Below are 17,791 nucleotides of genomic sequence, written 5' to 3'. Positions count from 1 at the left end.
GCTCAATAAAGCACATATACATGCCCGTCTGAAGTTTGCCAATGAACATCTGAATGATTCAGAGGAGAACTGGGTGAAAGTGTTGTGGTCAGATGAGACCAAAATCGAGCTCTTTGGCATCAACTCAACTCGCCGTGTTTGGAGGAGGAGGAATGCTGCCTATGACCCCAATAACACCATCCCCACCGTCAAACATGGAGGTGGAAACATTATGCTTTGGGGGTATTTTTCTGCTAAGGGGACAGGACAACTTCACCGCATCAAAGGGACGATGGACGGGGCCATGTACCGTCAAATCTTGGGTGAGAACCTCCTTCCCTCAGCCAGGGCATTGAAAATGGGTCGTGGATGGGTATTCCAGCATGACAATGACCCAAAACACAGGAGTGGCTCAAGAAGAAGCACATTAAGGTCCTGGAGTGGCCTAGCCAGTCTCCAGACATTAATCCCATAGAAAATCTGTGGAGGGAGCTGAAGGTTCGAGTTGCCAAACGTCAGCCTCGAAACTTTAATGACTTGGAGAAGATCTGCAAAGAGGAGTGGGACAAAATCCCTCCTGAGATGTGTGCAAACCTGGTGGCCAACTACAAGAAACGTCTGACCTCTGTTATTGCAAACAAGGGTTTTGCCACCAAGTACTAAGTAATGTTTTGCAGAGGGGTCAAATACTTATTTCCCTCATTAAAATGCAAATCAATTTATAACATTTTTGACATGCGTTTTTCTAGATTTTTTGTTGTTATTCTGTTTCTCACTGTTCAAATAAACCTACCATTAAAATTATAGGCTGATCATTTCTTTGTCAGTGGGAAAACGTACAAAATCAGCAGGGGATCAAATACTTTTTTTCCCTCACTGTACATGTGGTGACATTGTTTCTGAGAGAGCATGCATAGCTATGCATGTGGTGACATTGTTTCTGAGAGAGCATGCATAGCTATGCATGTGGTGACATTGTTTCTGAGAATCAAAGAAGGCACATAGCTATAGATGTGTAGTGGTCTGGTGCAGTGGTGACTTAGTTTCTGTTTCAGAGAGGGCACATAGCTATAGATGTGTAGTGGTCTGGTGCAGTGGTCTGAATGGCCTGAGGCGATCTCTTAGGTTCTGAGGGGTGAAAGGTCAGGACAGTCAATCACAGTGGCCCCTCCATCCCAGCATCCTTTGTGTCCATTCAGAGTCCTCTCTTCATTAACTTCTTCTGAAAGGCCCCCCAGCTGCAAGAGGGAGGGAGGGAGGGAGGGAGGGAGGGAGGGAGGGAGGGAGGGAGGGAGGGAAAAGGAGAAAAGAAGGTCAATGAATACACATGACATGGGCTCTCTTCACTGTCATTGAAATGGAGGGAAACAAAAACACAAACAGGTAAATAATATAAAGGAGGGAGCGGGAAGGGAAGGAGAGATGGAGAGAGACCGTTGTGTAAAAGAGAGGAAGACTTTAAGGCAGTCCATATGTCAAAGTGGCAGAATAGATGGATGACAGATAGAAGATGTAGTTGTCTTAGGGGGATTGACCAATGGAGGACTTGATCAAATATCAACAGGAGGAAAAGGCTAGACAAAGAAGACGAGAGAAGGAGAGAAAGAAGTGGCCCTGCCCAGAAACAACCCCTACCCCTAGAGCCGTGTGTAGATCTGGAGGAATGGATAGGTGTATAAGCAATACGTCCATTTCCCTCCGATTGGCTAGGTGGGTTAAGCACGTTCCGATACTCTCTGTACAGAAAAATGTTGGGAATTTCTTGGTTCCACCGTCATAGTCTGACAGTCCCAAGCTGATGAGGTTTTCAGATCGTATCCATCATTTATCAAAGTATCAGAGAATGTCTCATCAGACAGTATGAAAATGGTATGCACTCACTAACTGTAAGTCGCTCTGGATAAGAGCGTCTGCTAAATGACTGAAATGTAAATGAAATGTAAAATAGTTGTGTATTTTGTAGTTGTGTATGTGTGTTTGTGTGTGTGCACCCACATCTGAGTGTGATTTGTGTGTGTACCTCTATTTTCTGTCCACAGTTCCAGTTTGTAGTGGGTCTGCTTGTGGCGGTGGTGCTGTCTGTGTGGGTGTGTCTGAGTCGTCTGTACACAGGCATGCATTCTGATCTGGTGAGTCTCTTCCTCTGCCCCGACAGTACTCTATAAAGTACTTTATAAAGTACTGTATAAAACATTCAGATCCAATGCAGGATTTATTATTCATACTGTATGTCTGGCTGGCACTCTTAACTAGGGGGCCCTGCCTTTCACATTCATCATGCCATTACAGAAGAATAAGTAGTTCATTATGACCTGTAAAGAGTTTTTGGAGTAAAGTTGAGATAACTGAGGTTCCAGTACAACACTCAGACCAGAGGAGGTTTGTGGGAGGAGCTATAGGAGGATGGGCTCATTATAATGGCTGGAAAGGAATGAATGGAACGGTATCAAACATATGGAAACCACATGTATGACTCTGTTCCATTAATTCCATTCCAGCCATTACAATGTGCCTGTCCTCCTATAGCTCCTCCCACCAGCCTCCTCTGACTCAGACCAGCACTTCATCACCATAAAGACCACATCACCCTTCAAACTACTATGAATATGTCTGTCTAAGCAATTACAAAAATGTATAGAATACATGTACTCTATATACTCACCCTCCCTGATGGTTTCAGGATGTGATCTGTGGTGCTCTAATCTCAGCCACCTATCCATACTGGGAAACATTTGACCGGCTCCAGCTCACCTCCCTACTCTCCCCCGTCTGGGCGTTGGTACTGGCCTTCTTCCTGAGCTTCACCTACCCTGTGCTGGACCATTACACCACTACCATCCTGGGGGTGGGTGCAGGCTGTTCTGTGGGCTACTGAGTGAATGAGAGGCTGGGGGTGATGTTTGAGCCCCAGGGGGTGTTACCCGTACCCCTGCCAGCACTGACACTGGGTGGCTTAGCCCTGGGCAGCGCCCGCTTTGTGGTGGGTGTCGTGGCGTTGGTGGCGACTCGACAGATGGTGAAGACAGCCAGTCTGTGGGTGCTGTGCTCCTGGTATGGAGTGTCAGTCAAAGACAGACGCCAGGAGAAGGAAGGAGATGGAGGTGCCGTATAAATTCACCACCTATACATCCATAGGCCTGGTCCACTCTATTCTGGTCAATAGACTGTTCATAGGACTGGCACTGCTATGACCCAATGCTGTTACTATATAACATGAATGATGACAGGATCCTAGCAAGTGTTGTATAAAAATGTGCCTTGTATATTTCTCTCTGACATTTTTACCTTTTATACCTCTGATTTTATACATTGATTCTGTATTTCACACATTATTGTGTAACTTTGAAAGACTGAAGACAAATTAAAAGATTCAGAATTATACCGATTTTATTTTCAACATGTTATTTATGACCGTTTTTTCTCCCTTGACTTTTGTAAGTCCTTGATACCTCCTTCCTTTTTTATCACATTCAAACATACCTAAACACCTCTAGAATTACAGTACTGCATTGTACAGTCGTGGTCAAAAGTTGAGAATGACACAAATACTAATTTTCACAAAGTCTGCTGCCTCAGTTTTGATGATGGCAATTTGCTTATACTCCAGAATGTCATGAGGAGTGATCAGATGAATTGCAAAGTCCCTCTTTGCCATGAAAATGAACTTAATCCCAAAAAAAGATTTCCACTGCATTTCAGCCCTGCCACAAAAGGACCAGCTGACATCATGTCAGTGATTCTCTCGTTAACACAGGTGAGAGTGTTGATGAGGACAAGGCTGGAGATCACTCTGTCATGCTGATTGAGTTAGAATAACAGACTGGAAGCTTTAAAAGGAGGGTGGTGCTTGAAATCATTGTTCTTCCTCTGTTAACCATGGTTACCTGCAAGGAAACCAGTGCCGTCATCATTGCTTTGCACAAAAAGGTCTTCACAGGCAAGGATATTGCTGCTAGTAAGATTGCACCTAAATCAACCATTTATCAGATCATCAAGAACTTCAAGGAGAGAGGTTCAATTGTTGTGAAGAAGGCGTCAGGGCGCCCAAGAAAGTCCAGCAAGCGCCAGGACCGTCTCCTAAAGTTGATTCAGCTTCGGGATCGGGGCACCACCAATGCAGAGCTTGCTCAGGAATGGCAGCAGGCAGGTGTGAGTGCATCTGCACGCACAGTGAGGCAAAGACTTTTGGAAGATGGCCTGGTGTCAAGAAGGGCAGCAAAGAAGCCACTTCTCTCCAGGAAAAACAAACATCAGGGACAGACTGATGTTCTGCAAAAGGTACAGGGATTGGACTGCTGAGGACTGGGGTAAAGTCATTTTCTCTGATGAATCCCCTATCAGATTGTTTGGGGCATCCGGAAAACACATTGTCCGGAGAAGACAAGGTGAGCGCTACCATCAGTCCTGTGTCATGCCAACAGTAAAGCATCCTGAGACCACGGGGGGCCAGTATGAAAATGTATGCACTCACTTAACTGTAAGTCGCTCTGGATAAGAGCGTCTGCTAAATGACTAAAATGTAAATGGGTTGCTTCTCAGCCAAGGGAGTGGGCTCACTCACAATTTTGCCTAAGAACACAGCCATGAATAAAGAATGGTACCAACACATCCTCTGAGAGCAACTTCTCCCAACCATCCAAGAACAGTTTGGTGACGTCCAATGCCTTTTCCAGCATGATGGAGCACCTTGCCATCAGGCAAATGTGATAACTAAGTGACTCGGGGAAAAAAACATCGATGGCCAGGAAACTCCCCAGACCTTAATCCCATTGAGAACTTGTGGTCGATCCTCAAGAGGCGGGTGGACAAACAAAACCCCACAAATTCTGACACTCCAAGCATTGATTATGCAAGAATGGGCTGCCATCAGTCAGGATGTGGCCCAGAAGTTAATTGACAGCATGCCAGGGTGGATTGCAGAGGTCTTGAAAAAGAAGGGTCAACACTGCAAATATTGACTCTGCATAAACGTAATGTAATTATCAATAAACGCCTTTGACAGCTAAAGTATGCTATTATACTTCAGTATACCATAGTAACATCTGACAAAAATATCTCATAACACTGAAGCAGCGAACTTTGTGAAGACCAATACTTGTGTCATTCTCAAAACTTTTGACCACGACTGTATGTCAGAGTTCATGTCCTGTTGTATCTTTCATTAAGTAGATAAAGCTCCGCCCAGGAGCATTAACCCACCTAACAAGACCAAACCAGTCAGACACATCACAGCTTTGTGGCTTCCTGTTATTTACACTCATACAGTCCATTTGGCCTATATGCTGTATGACAAACCTTTTAATGTAAATGACTGGAATCGATATCATTGCTCAGAGCAAAGTCTTTAAATGGTACAGTATACGGGTTGAAAGCTAATGTGAAGCAGGACTGAGATGAATTCAGAAACACAGGCTGACATCTCATGTTCATTTTAATTACCATGGAGATAAAAATACAGCCACATACTTTGTATATACCAGCCTACAGTTTCTATGGTTAATTCATATACTGTTGTACATTTGTCCAACAGAAATACCATGCGTGATTTAAACTGAACAAGTCATTTGGGGCCGAATCCTAACTTTTGCACTCATATCTCAAGCTTTCAATGTGATGTCAATGGGAGATTTGTGTGAAAACGTGAGTTCCGCTGGGGCAGGTTGGGCCGTTCTCTGCTGGAGCTGAGAAAGCCTGTGTTGAGATGGACTGAGCATGAGTAAATGAACCTGTGTTGGTTGATGAGTTTGGTGGTGTTACAGGTTCGGTGTGTGTTTGGGTGTGACATCACACCCAGGGTGTGGTTGTGACATCACAGGAAGGGCTCGATGTCGATGTCCAGGGCGGAGCATGGCATGGTGAGCTCAAAGCGGTTGATGACATCAGGGTGAAGGACCCCGAGGCGTCCTATGCTCTTCCCGCAGGCAAAGATCTCAGCACAGCGACCAGGGAAGAAGGTGGAATCTGAAAAAGGGGAAACAGAAGAGGGGGGTGGGAAGGAAGGAGAGGTGAAGAGGCTTCTCACAGTGGTCCAGTGATAATAAACATAAAAAGTGCTGTCTCTGACTAAATGTTTCCACACAGACGAGAGCGACTCAAGATCCATTCCTATGCTGTTCTGTTCTCCTCTCCCATGGTGCTTCACTTCTTCCCACGCGGCTTTGCTCCTAAAAGCTAATGTATTCCTTAGCTCACCGTTCGGATGCTTACTCATAACTAGCTAAAGAAATCGCTCTACATGTTGTGTGTGTGTCTCTTCCAAAGCAGGGCAGCACCATGACAACCAGTCTTTAAAAATAGTACACTAATAGCTAAATAGGTGACAACCTATTCCACCCACCCTGAAAACCCTCTCAGATTAATTCTCTCTGAGCCAAGGTCAACACTAACCAGACAGTCAAGCATGCCTTTAACAGTGAACGGGAAGGGCTGAATTTGACATAGTTAAGTGAAACGTGGGCATCTGCTCCTTAAGAGTCCCTCTCTCTCTCCCTCTCTCTCTCCCCCTCTCCCTCCTTCCATGGGGTAGCATTGCAGGAGGTCCTGCAGGAGGGGAGGTACTCTACAGGTGAGCTCTCGGAGAAGATCATGACCCTGTAATTGGGTTAAGGACACACGGAGTGTGGAGCTCAGCAGCCTAATGGTGCTAGAAGGCTCTGTACAGTTCTGTGTGTGTGTTGTTCATATATGTTTTGTGATTGTATGTGTTTTTTGCATGTGTGTTGTGTGTCTGGTCTGCATAATAGCGTGCTAGTGGTGGAAATGTGACAGTCTAACTGGTTTTCTGTAGCTGTATAAGTGTGAGTGTTTGTTTCAGGCAGTCTATCTCCCTGTAAACCCAGGCAGGCGCACTGCAGCAGCAGACGTGACTCACATGCAGTCTGACTCCCCCTGCTGAAACGATATGCTCTTTCCCTCCCTCCCTCTCTATCCCCTGATTTCCAAGTCTCTCTCTGTCCTCTGCACCCCTGCTCTCCCTCTTCACAACCTCCTCATCCCTCTCCCTCTGTGGTACTTGAGCCCATCGATTTCCCCAATGTCTGATTGTGGCAGGAGACACACACATCCAGAGGTGTGACCTTGAGAGAGAGAGAGCGAGAGCAAGAAAGTGGGAGGGGTTAGAGCTACTTGAGCCCTGCAGAACCCACAGCTCATAAAAAACACTGATTTGTGGATCAAGCTTCATTAGTGCAATGGAAAAACATTCACTTCACTAGAGCAGACAAAATACCCCTTATAATCACAATATTTAATTCCGGCTCGGGAAATACAGCCACAACTGTACTGTATGTTGAGGATAGGTATGAACTGTGAAGCTATGATATGGGACTTTCTAAGGACTTGGGCCATCTGTACTGTATTCTATAATATTCTACTGTATCTTAGTCCATCTTAGTCCATGCCACTCTGTCATTGCTTGTCCATATATGTATATATTCTTAAATTCCATTCCTTACTAGATGTGTGTGTATTGGGTACTGTATATGTTGTGAAATTGTTAGATATTACTTGTTAGATATTACTGCACTGTCGGAGCTAGAAGCACAAGCATTTTGCTACACCCGCAATAACATCTGCTAAACACGTGTCTGTGAAAAATAAAATTTGATTTGATCTCAGTAGTCTAAACTGGACTTCGTTTCCTTCAATGGCAACTGATTGGTGAAAGTTCTGGATAGGTTTTCTACTGCAATTTATAATACTATTATAGTGAGACAGTGCTGTCATCCCAGTGTAGGACTTAGGCCATGCCCCAATAGTTTTACACCATTTCCTTTCCTTGCCTCCTTTCCTTCATAACCACTGAGTTGGGACAGGCTTGACATGTCAGTTGAAAGCACCATGGTGAAAACTGAAAACCTATCCAGAGCTTTCACCAATCAGTTGCCATTGAAGGAAACGGAGTCCAGTTTAAACTACTGAGATGGCTCCCTGGTTGTCATACCATCGGCAGCCTGGATGTGGTAGCCATCGCCCTGGCCTGGTTTGACCTCCAGCAGCTGCATGACCCGGTCCATCAGGCCGTGGATCACCTCGAACCCAGGACTCTTGTTGTAGTAGACGGCACACAGACGACGGTTGTTCCTGGCCCCCACGTCTGAGAGGGAGAGTAGAGGAGATGACAACGTGGCCGTTAGGATATACTGTAGGATGTCTTTAAAAACTGATTATGACAGTGTGTGTATTGTTGAGTATGAGGGAATCAGTATGTAAATGAATGTTTGTCCTAATAAATAAATTAGAAAGTCAGGCATACAATGACATTATTTCTACACATATCCATGAATACACTACATTATGAATACTTGGGTTACACCCACACACAAACACACCTTTGGTTCCATCCTTGAGCACCACGTCTGAAATCTCAAACAGCCTGAGGGGCAGAGGCATCTTCCTGTTGGCAGCCACAGTCTTCAGCAGCCCTGAGAGCAGGGTGGTGCGCGCCACCTGGTGGAGAAGACGAGCACTGCTGTTTACACCACCAGCAGCCTCTGACACACCCACCCAGTCACACAGCACCCTCTTATGGAGGAAACACTCACATCAACAGGGGGAGATAGAAGCCATTAAACTGTTTTACTTGATAATTGCTGTAATTTATACCAATTGTAAGAGATCATTCAGAGACCAAAGGGGGACTGTTTATAATGTTATCACAGAGACATGATTAATCGAAGGTAATGGTGGTTCACCTGGAACTCAGCTGTCTTGGGGTTGGAGATGTGACATGCTCTGGTCTCTGAGATGTTCTTCAACAGCTTGTCAGCTATGTCCTCCTGAGAACACTGCACAGGAAGACAGATACAACACATGAAAATGTGTGTATATGTTTATTTATTTGGATCCCCATTAGCTTTTGCAGAAGCTACTCTTCCTGGGGTCCACAGAGGTAGAGAGAGTGAATGAGTGAGTGGTCATTACCAGGGCGAAGGTGAGGGCCTCCGTGAATCCAGCAGCAGCCAGGTCCTGTCTCAGCAGCTCTGACAGCTTATTCAGTGGGAGCTAAAAACACAACAAAGTCATGAGATAGAAAACAAGATATCACCACTTAATACCAACCAACCAGCAGCTCCAGTCAACAACCAATCAACTTCACTCCTGAATAACCTGCTGAAAAATCCCATCACCTGATTGGCTACGGTATAGGTGCGTGGCGTGGTGCGGGGAATATTGTTGAAACCGTACGCCATGGCGGCGTCCTCCATGATGTCACAGGCGTGGATGACGTCAGAGCGCGTGGGCGGGATCTCCACCTCGATCTGTTCGCCGTCGCTCATGACCTCTGAGCGCAAGCACATCTTGGTCAACAGCTGGGCGATGTGCTCAGTCGACTCACTGGAGACAAAAAAACATTACAAACATTAAACAGTGGCAGGTAGCCTAGTGGTTAAGAGCGTTTGGTCAGTAACTGAAAGGTTTCTGGTTCGAATCCCAGAGCCGACTAGGTGAAAAAAAGTCTGTCATTGAGCAAGGCACTTAACCATAATTGCTAATGTAAGTCGCTCTGAATAAGAGCGTCCGCTAAATATGTACAATGTAAACCATTTATAAGCATCTGCAGGAATGTTGGTAGCATTCTGCTTAGCATTTAGAGCAGGGGTCTCCAACCCTGTTCCTGGAGAGCGACCCTCCTGTAGGTTCACTCCAACCCCAGTTGTAACTAACCAGATTCATCTTATCAACCAGCTAATTGTTAGAAAGGTGCACTAGATTAGGGTTGGAACGAAAACCCACAAGAGGGTAGATCTCCAGGAACAGGGTTGGATATTAAGTCACTTAGTTACCTGATGCCAACTTTGCGGTTGATGAAGTCTGCTGACAGAGTCTCCTTCCTGTAAGCTAGCTCCTGAGGTCACATGGTATAGCAGGACGGTAGAGGGTTAGGAATAGAATGGGGATAGTCAGAATTTACATAGACCAGTGGGTTCTAATAGATACTGAACAAAAATATAAACGCCACACTCAACAATTTCAACGGTTTTACTTAGTTACAGTTCATTTAAGGAAATCAGTCAATTTAAATAAATTCATTAGGCCCTAATCTATGGATTTCACAAGACTGGGCAGGGGCGCAGCCATGGGTAGGCCTGGGAGGGCATAGGCCTACCGACTGGGGAGCCAAGCCCAGACAATCAGAATGAGTTTTTCCCCACAAAAGGGCTTTATTACAGACAGTTTCATCAGCTGTCCGGGTGGCTGGTCTCAGACTATCCCGCAAGTGAAGAAGAAGGATGTGGAGGTCCTGGGCTGGCACGGTTACACGTGGTCTGCAGTTGTGAGGCCGGTTGGACGTACTAACAAACTTCTCTAAAACGACGTTGGCGGTGTCTTATGGTAGAGAAATTAACATTAAATTCTCTGGCAACAGCTCTGGTGGATATTCTTGCCGTCAGCATGCCAATTGTACGCTCCCTCAAAACTTGAGACATCTGTGGCATTGTCTTGTGACAAAACTGCACATTTTAGAGTGGCCTTTTATTGTACCCAGCACAAGGTGCACCTGTGTAATGATCATGCTGTTTAATCAGCATCTTGATATGCCACACCTGTCAGGTGGACGGATGATCTTGGCAAAGGAGAAATGCTCACTAACAGGGATGTGGACAAAATTTGAGATAAATATTTTTGTGCGTATGGAACATTTCTGGGATCTTTTATTTCAGCTCATGAAACATGGGACCAACACTTTACATGTTGCGTTTATATTTTTGTTCAGTATATTTTCCCACAAAAGGAAACAGACTGCAGAGTGATGGTAAGGGGATACAGTACCGGGTACCGACAGGTCCTGCCGTCTGGGTACACCACCTCAGCCTCCTCTACCCTGAGAGAGAGAACGTGACATAGATCAAGAGGAGTCTATTAAAGTGGGGCCGGGAAAAGGAACTTCTTATGACTATAACTTCCAGTAATTCATGGTCTTATTTTACACACAAAAAAACATTAGGTTTAGCTATTAGTGATTTAATTTCAGTGATAGAAATCTAAACAGCTGTTGCCTGGACTCACGTGAAAGGCTCCTCACAATACTCGCAGAACATCGTCACCATCATGTCCAACACGATTTTTGCCTTGGTAAGATCAGTGGCTGTGCACTCGATAAAAACATTCTTTGTATTCAAGGTGATTTTGGAATGGTCCCCTAAAAAACAACAGAGGGGGGGCTGTTAGAACAGTATCTACAGCATACGATGGGTTAATCAATATTGGAAGTCCACTAGGTTAATAGTTTTGCCTTACAACCTGTGGTCATATGTGTGTGTCCTCACCATTGATGATTGGCGGCATAGACAGGACAATGCCGTTGCTGTCATAGATGACAGGATATACAGGCTTGTCTTCAATGATGTGCAGATAGTGTCGCAAGTGGCTGTCTGTCTGAGAGGGAGAAATACAAAGAAAACATAGGATGACAGAAATAAAAGATCTCTAGCCATAGCCAATCACAACTCACATCACAGAGGCTCATAATCTTTGTAGCCAATCCCTGCTCACCTTGTAGAGGCTCATGAGTTCCTGTGCGGTGTACTCCTTTGCCTGGTTGAGAGGTTTGAAGCGGATGTCACCAGGTGCCTTGGCTGTGTAGGTGAAGGGGCCTGAAATGGTGTCCAGGTCATGGGTGCCGATGGCAACCAGAGTCCTTTTCCTACAGAGCACAGATTACAGTCAACTCGCACACATTGTCACAACTTCCACTGAGACAACACATCTCAGAGACTCCCAGAGAAGAACACACTGAAAGTAATCAATGAAGTATGAGGCATGGTATTGAAAAGGGTCTCTGACCACAACATTGACAATAAATATGCAGAGGTAAAATTGTGTGTGTAAGTAAGCCTTGTCCAAGCCAATAGGCTCCTGGCCCTATCTCCTATTTTTGTAGCATAAGGCATTTTGATGTACAAGTACACCCGCTGGACAGGATGCAAGACTGTCGCAGGGTCTTACCACCAATCAATTTCCTTAATGATGAGTGCCAAGCATAGAGGCATCAAAGTCTTTGGTATGACTCGACCGAGGACCAAACCCCCAACCTTCCAATCTCAGGACACTAACCTCAAGGCCACTGAGTTGGTCAAACTTGTGTATGTGTGGGAATTATATATATTTTTATATGAAGGTAGAGATGTGTTAGGTGTCTGACTAACCTACAGACGTTCTGATGGAGTTTCTCCTGTAATTCAATGAAGCTGTCATAGCGTTCCAGTGTGAAGGTGATGTTCCTCAGGACTGCAGCCACAGCGTGGGGTCGCACAGCAGCCGTCTGCGACAGGCACAAACAGGGGCCCCCACAGAGTCAGGATTCTCTCATTCATCTCTAAAATTCCACTCTCTTACTTCCAACACTTGACCCAAAGCCTCCTTTGCACAGCCTCTACAAATGTAGAGGCATTCATCAACAGTTCAATATCTTAATTAATCATCTTGTCACAAAGGACTGCAGTGGTGGTTCATACATCAACCCTAGACTCTGCCCAGAACCCAGGTCATTAAACTAAAATAACATGTTTTCCACCCCCCTACTCTGTGATGACCAAATGAACCAACCCTACACTCGGTCCAGAACCCAGGTCATTAAACAGAGGGGGTGGTCCGTGTTTTCCACCCACCTCCTCTGATGACCAAATTAACCAACCCTACACTCTACCTAAGACCCAGATCATTAAACAGAGAGTCTGGTCCGTGTTTTCCACCCACCTCCTCTGTGATGACCAGCCTCTGAGGCTCTCCTCTGGCTGGACTCACACGCCTGTAGCGAGGGGCTTCCATCCTGGAGCGCAGACACACATGGACATGGGCATGTCAATACAGAGCTGAAGACAACACACACGATAAAGCAGCACAAGCTGAAAGTACTTTGGCAATGTAAGAGTCATGTTTAAGCACACAATTCTCCATATAGATGTGTTTACATACTTTTGCTTGAAGACCTGCAGGCCCCTGACCAGTCCTTCCAGACACAGCAGGTCATAGCGGTTAGCTGGAACATCGATCTTATACAGAATCACATCAGACGCCCCCTCTGCCTTGGTGTCCCCCTGTTCACGACTGATGATGTCCTTCTCTGAGGTCTGAAGGACAGGGTTAGAGGGAGGATGGGTAGCCCGAAAACACTAAATTGGTTATCACACAAACAAGTGGATATGGTTGAGGTTCATCCTCAGTCTTCTACTCACAATCTCATCGAGCTCCAGCCCAAATTCAAAACACAACTCATCAAATTCTTCATCAGCTGAAAGAAAGGGAAAGAGAATAACATTTTAATATCTGTTGGAATAATTCGTTTATTTTGGTCCCACCTCCATTCTTAATTTAGTTAGATTTTCCTAGTTAAATGGACGTAGATGTGGTGGTCAGTCAGTAGCAGGCTTGGAGGTCTGGACTGGGAAATGATGCAATCGTCGTGAAATAACAAGCATCAGTTCTGTCAACACTATCAAATCATGTTTTCAATCACTATTCAGTAGAAACAGAGTAGATACCGTTGTTGTGTAGGTAAAATATTTTATATGTTGTTAAACAACCCACAAAAAGAGTGATACGCTGTTATTGCCACGGCATCAGCCACTGTTAGCTGAAGCTAGCGAACACTTTGCCCATCCATTCAAACATGCAGCAGCTAGCTAGGTAGCCACGGCAGCCAGGTAGCTATCTCGCTTTAGCTACGTTCCTTCTGTCTGAAAACACAACGCAGAAACAGACTAGTTTAATTGTCAAATTTCCTCAATATCTATTACTTGATATGGTAAGTAACATTTCTTACTGTATGTTCTGCCCAAGGCATGGAACAGAAGATCCCTTTTGACACTGACAGTCGGCATGTTGACCACGGCTAACCGCTAGATGCTAATCCTTCCTCCAAGACTGAAGGACCCCTCGAAGCCGGCTGTAGCTGTCCGGGATAATGCCAGTCTGAATTATTGGTAAAGCACTACTCTTACCAAAAGTCACATATTGGCATTTCGTATCGAATTATATAAACGGAAATTTAAAACAGTTAATTCACAGTCACACTGGATTATCGAAGACCAAGTGTAACGGGGTAGAACCGTTTATGTATTGTGAACGCAGCCTTGTTAGTCTGCCAGTCCCAGGTGGGAAGGAAAAGGGAAAGGCTTTCAAGACAACTGGGACCTCGGAAAGATACGAGGTCAAATCATAACGTCAGCGATCTTCAGGTCGGAAAGTCGGAGCTTTAGAAAGAGGCCCGAGTTCCCGAGTTGAAATTCAGAGTTGGATGACTGTTCAAAACAATTTTTCCCTGAGTTCCCAATTGTATTGAATGAACTGAAATCGGAAGTTGGAGATTTCCGAGTTCCCAGTTCTGAGTTCCCAGTTGTCATGAATGCAGCACTAGTCAGTTGCACAACTGAATGCGTTCAACCCAACCCCTCTGAATCAGATAGCTGTGGGGGCTGCCTTAAAGGAAAACTTCACCCAAAAACTATTATTTGGTATTTGTTTCATTAGTCCATTGTTGACATAGTCCCAAAATGTTTTGCTTGTCAGCAATCAAGTTTTCAAGATATGTAACTTTCCAATGTATTTATAAAGCTATTTTTACATCAGCAGATGTCACAAAGTGCTATACAGAAATCCAGCCTAAAATCCCAAACAGCAAGCAATGCAGATGTAGAAGCACTGTGGCTAGGAAAAACTCCCTAGAAAGGCAGGAACCTAGGAAGAAACCTAGAGAGGAACCAGGCTCTGAGGGGTGGCCAGTACTTTTCTGGCTGTGCCGAGTGGAAATCATAAGAATACATGGCCATTACTGCCAGATCGTTCTTCAAGATGTTAAAACGTTCATAGATGACCAGTAGGGTCAAATAATAATCACAGTGGTTGTAGAGGGTGCAACAGGTCAGCACCTCAGGAGTAAATGTCAGTTGGCTTTTCATAGCCGAGCATTCAGAAGTTGAGACAGCAGGTGCGGTAGAGACAGAGAGAGAGGGAGGGAGAGAGAGGGTCGAAAGCAGCAGGTCCGGGACAAGGTAGCATGTCCGGTGAATAGGTCGGGGTTCCATAGCCGCAGGCAGAATAGTTGAAACTGGAGCAGCAGCATGACAAGGTAGCCAGTGGCAGTTTTAGCATGTGTGGCAAAAAAATAATATTTTGGGGATGCATGCCAGCAAAGCCACTACACTACACAACACAACACTAACAATACATTCATTGCACTATAACGGTGACAAACGGTGCCAACAAACTGTTAGGGTCTACATAAAGCTGTCCCAACAGCAGAGCTTTCTTTTCAGCACCATGGAGTGAATCCTTACCACCACTACACCTGGCTATCAGCGGAGCCTTGTCTGGCAGCGAAACAGTTCATTCAGCCTCATTTACTGCCTGTTTTAAAAACAGAGCTGATAGGCTGACTTGCTCAAACAAATGTGGTTTCTACTGACAATTGAGATGTACAAACAATGGCATATGGGAACGACGAACGGATAAGAGGCCATCCGAGCTAGAACGGACGTAGTCAATATAGAGCATGGGCCGTTCTTACAGTATTACACCAAGTCAGAACCGTAGGATAAATAAAGGGGGCATGTAAGCAGACAATGAAAGTTCTTACAATATTCAATGACTACATTTCTCTAAAACAGGCTATAGGCTACATGTGTACCACCATGTCAGAACAGTAAAGGAAAGGGGGATACCTAGTCAGTTGTACAACTGAATGCATTCAACTGAAATGTGTCTTCCGCATTTAACCTTTACGGGATCTGTGTCCCGTATACGGGACGGTTGAGCTAACGTGCGCTAATGTGATTAGCATGACTGTTGTAAGTAACAGCAAACTTTCCAGGACATAGACATGTCTTATATGGGCAGAAAGCTTACATTCTTGTTAATCTAACTGCACTGTCCAATTTATAGTAGCTATTACAGTGAAAAAATACCATGCTATTGTTTGAGGAGAGAGGACAACAACAAAAAACGTATCATGGCAACTGGTTTGATACATTCACCTCTGAAGGTAAATAATGTGCTTACATTCAGTAATCTTGCTCTGATTTGTCATCCTAAGGGTCCCAGAGATAAAATGTAACATAGTTTTGTTTGATAAAATCCATTTTTACATTCAAATGTGGGAACTGGGTTCTACAGTTTGAACCCCTGCTTTCTCTGGCTCCACACGCACCCCGCCCGGCCATCTAGATGTGTGAAAGTTAGTGTATAAGCTAATGATCCATCATGTATGACATTCCTGGGAGTGTGTAAATTTACATTTTGTATTACCATATCATTTTTGTATGTTCTCTACAGTTATGTACTTGAAAATGTATCAATTGACCAATTCGGCACATTTGGGCAGACTTGATACAAAATAGTCCAGTATTGCAATGCTTCACTGGATCAATCTGAAACTTTGCAAACACACACTGCTGCCATCTAGTAGCCAAAATCTAAATTGTGTCTAAACTGCAATATTATATTGTGGCCTTCTCTTGGATTTCAAAGATGATGGAACAAAAATAGAAATAGAAATCGCATGTTTTTTTGTTTGTATTATCTTTTACCAGATCTAATGTGTTATATTCTCCTACATTAATTTCACATTTCCACAAACTTCAAAATGGTTTCAAGAATATGCAGATCCTTGCTTCAGGTCCTGAGCTACAGGCAGTTAGATTTGGGTATGTCATTTTAGGCGAAAATTGAAAAATAAAAGGGTTAACCTAACCCCTCTGAATCAGAGAGGTGCGGGGGGCTGCCTTAATTGACATCCACGTCATCGTAGGCTGTTATGAGGGGGGAAAGGGACCAAATTATTAGGGTGAGGCACATGGGATACTAACAGATTACTACACAACATTCACTTAGTATTACTTTCTTGGCTACAGTATACAATAAATATTTGGACTCACCTTCTTGTGCTGTGCTCACTTGAACAGGAAGGTGGCACGGCGGTACTTCTTGTGGGCTCTAGAAAGAGGCCGAGTTCCTGACTTGGAATTCTGAGTTGGATGACCGTTCAAAATTATTTTCCATATTTTCCCAGTCGGAGCTCCAAGTTGTCTTGAATTCACTGAAGTCTGAGATTTCCCAGTTACGAGTTTCCAGTTGTTTTGAACGCAGCAGAAGTCATGCTGGATTGACAGCATGGCCAATGAATTCAAACTTTATCAATTGGATACCACGAAATTGGGGAGAAAAAGGGGATTCAAAAATACAAAAATACAAAAGGATAAACATTCACATGCAACGCCATGGCCCAGAAGTTACGATCTTGTCTCATCGCTGCAACTCCCCTACGGACTCGGAGAAGGACAAGAGCCAAGCCGCACTGCTTCTTGACACACTGCTCGCTTAACCCAGAAGCCAGCCGCACCATTGTGTCGTAGGAAACACAGTCGAACTGACAACCGAAGCCAGCTTGCAGGTGCCCGGCCCACCACAAGGAGTCGCTAGAGCACGATGAGACAAGGAAATCCCGGCCAGTAGAATATATAGTGAAAACAATAATGGTCCTAAAACGGAAACTTGAGGAACACCGAAACGTACAATTGATTTGTCAGTGGACAAACCATCCACAGACACAAACTGATATCTTTCCAACAGAAAATATCTAAATCAGGCAAGAACTTGTCGGTGTAGACCAATTAGGGTTTCCAATCTCTCCAAAAGAATGTGGTGATCGATGGTGTCAAAAGCGGCACTAAGGTCTAGGAGTACGAGGACAGATGCAGAGCCTTGGTCTGACGCCATTAATAGGTCATTTGTCACCTTCACGAGTGCAGTCTCAGTACTAATATGGGGTCTAAAACCAGACTGGAGCGTTGTCGTTGAAATTCTAATCAATAAT

At 44.6% G+C, this 17,791-nt stretch overlaps 1 protein-coding gene and 1 pseudogene across 2 annotated transcripts in view; one reads left to right on the top strand and one right to left on the bottom strand.

Annotated features, from left to right (window-relative positions):
• The window catches only part of LOC311101990 (sphingosine-1-phosphate phosphatase 2-like), an 8,507-nt pseudogene extending 5,337 nt beyond the window's left edge, over nucleotides 1–3,170 (top strand). Inside the window, exons 3-4 of the transcript in view lie at nucleotides 2,019–2,108; nucleotides 2,660–3,170. The product of the transcript in view is annotated as a sphingosine-1-phosphate phosphatase 2-like (transcript). The remainder of the gene's footprint in view (nucleotides 1–2,018; nucleotides 2,109–2,659) is intronic.
• Nucleotides 3,171–5,392: 2,222 nt separating this feature from the next.
• On the bottom strand, nucleotides 5,393–14,042 carry LOC311102213 (phenylalanine--tRNA ligase beta subunit-like). The gene is made up of 16 exons (XM_084143472.1): nucleotides 13,745–14,042; nucleotides 13,158–13,213; nucleotides 12,898–13,052; nucleotides 12,679–12,751; nucleotides 12,129–12,244; nucleotides 11,476–11,626; nucleotides 11,250–11,358; nucleotides 10,990–11,122; nucleotides 10,753–10,804; nucleotides 9,765–9,826; nucleotides 9,108–9,315; nucleotides 8,902–8,982; nucleotides 8,673–8,765; nucleotides 8,310–8,427; nucleotides 7,922–8,074; nucleotides 5,393–5,940 (listed from the first exon to the last, which is right to left on the bottom strand). Exons 1-16 carry the CDS (start codon nucleotides 13,800–13,802, stop codon nucleotides 5,789–5,791), a joined length of 1,770 nt encoding a protein of 589 aa, XP_083999598.1. The 5' UTR covers nucleotides 13,803–14,042; the 3' UTR covers nucleotides 5,393–5,788.
• Nucleotides 14,043–17,791: the final 3,749 nt, after the last annotated feature.

Source organism: Coregonus lavaretus (genome assembly GCF_964263955.1).
Source record: "Coregonus lavaretus genome assembly, chromosome: 26".
Lineage (NCBI taxonomy): Eukaryota > Metazoa > Chordata > Actinopteri > Salmoniformes > Salmonidae > Coregonus > Coregonus lavaretus.
Note: the sequence above shows the minus strand (reverse complement) of the source record. Positions and strands in the feature narration are given on the sequence as shown.

Coding starts and splice junctions, on each gene's coding strand:
- LOC311102213 (XM_084143472.1), bottom strand. CDS start 13,802: ATGCCGACTGTCAGTGTCAAAAGGGATCTTCTGTTCCATGCCTTGGGC. Junction 9,316..9,764: donor AACCGCAAAGTTGGCATCAG/GTAACTAAGTGA, acceptor TTTTGTCTCCAG/TGAGTCGACTGAGCACATCG. Junction 8,075..8,309: donor GCTCAAGGATGGAACCAAAG/GTGTGTTTGTGT, acceptor TCTCCCTCTCAG/ACGTGGGGGCCAGGAACAAC.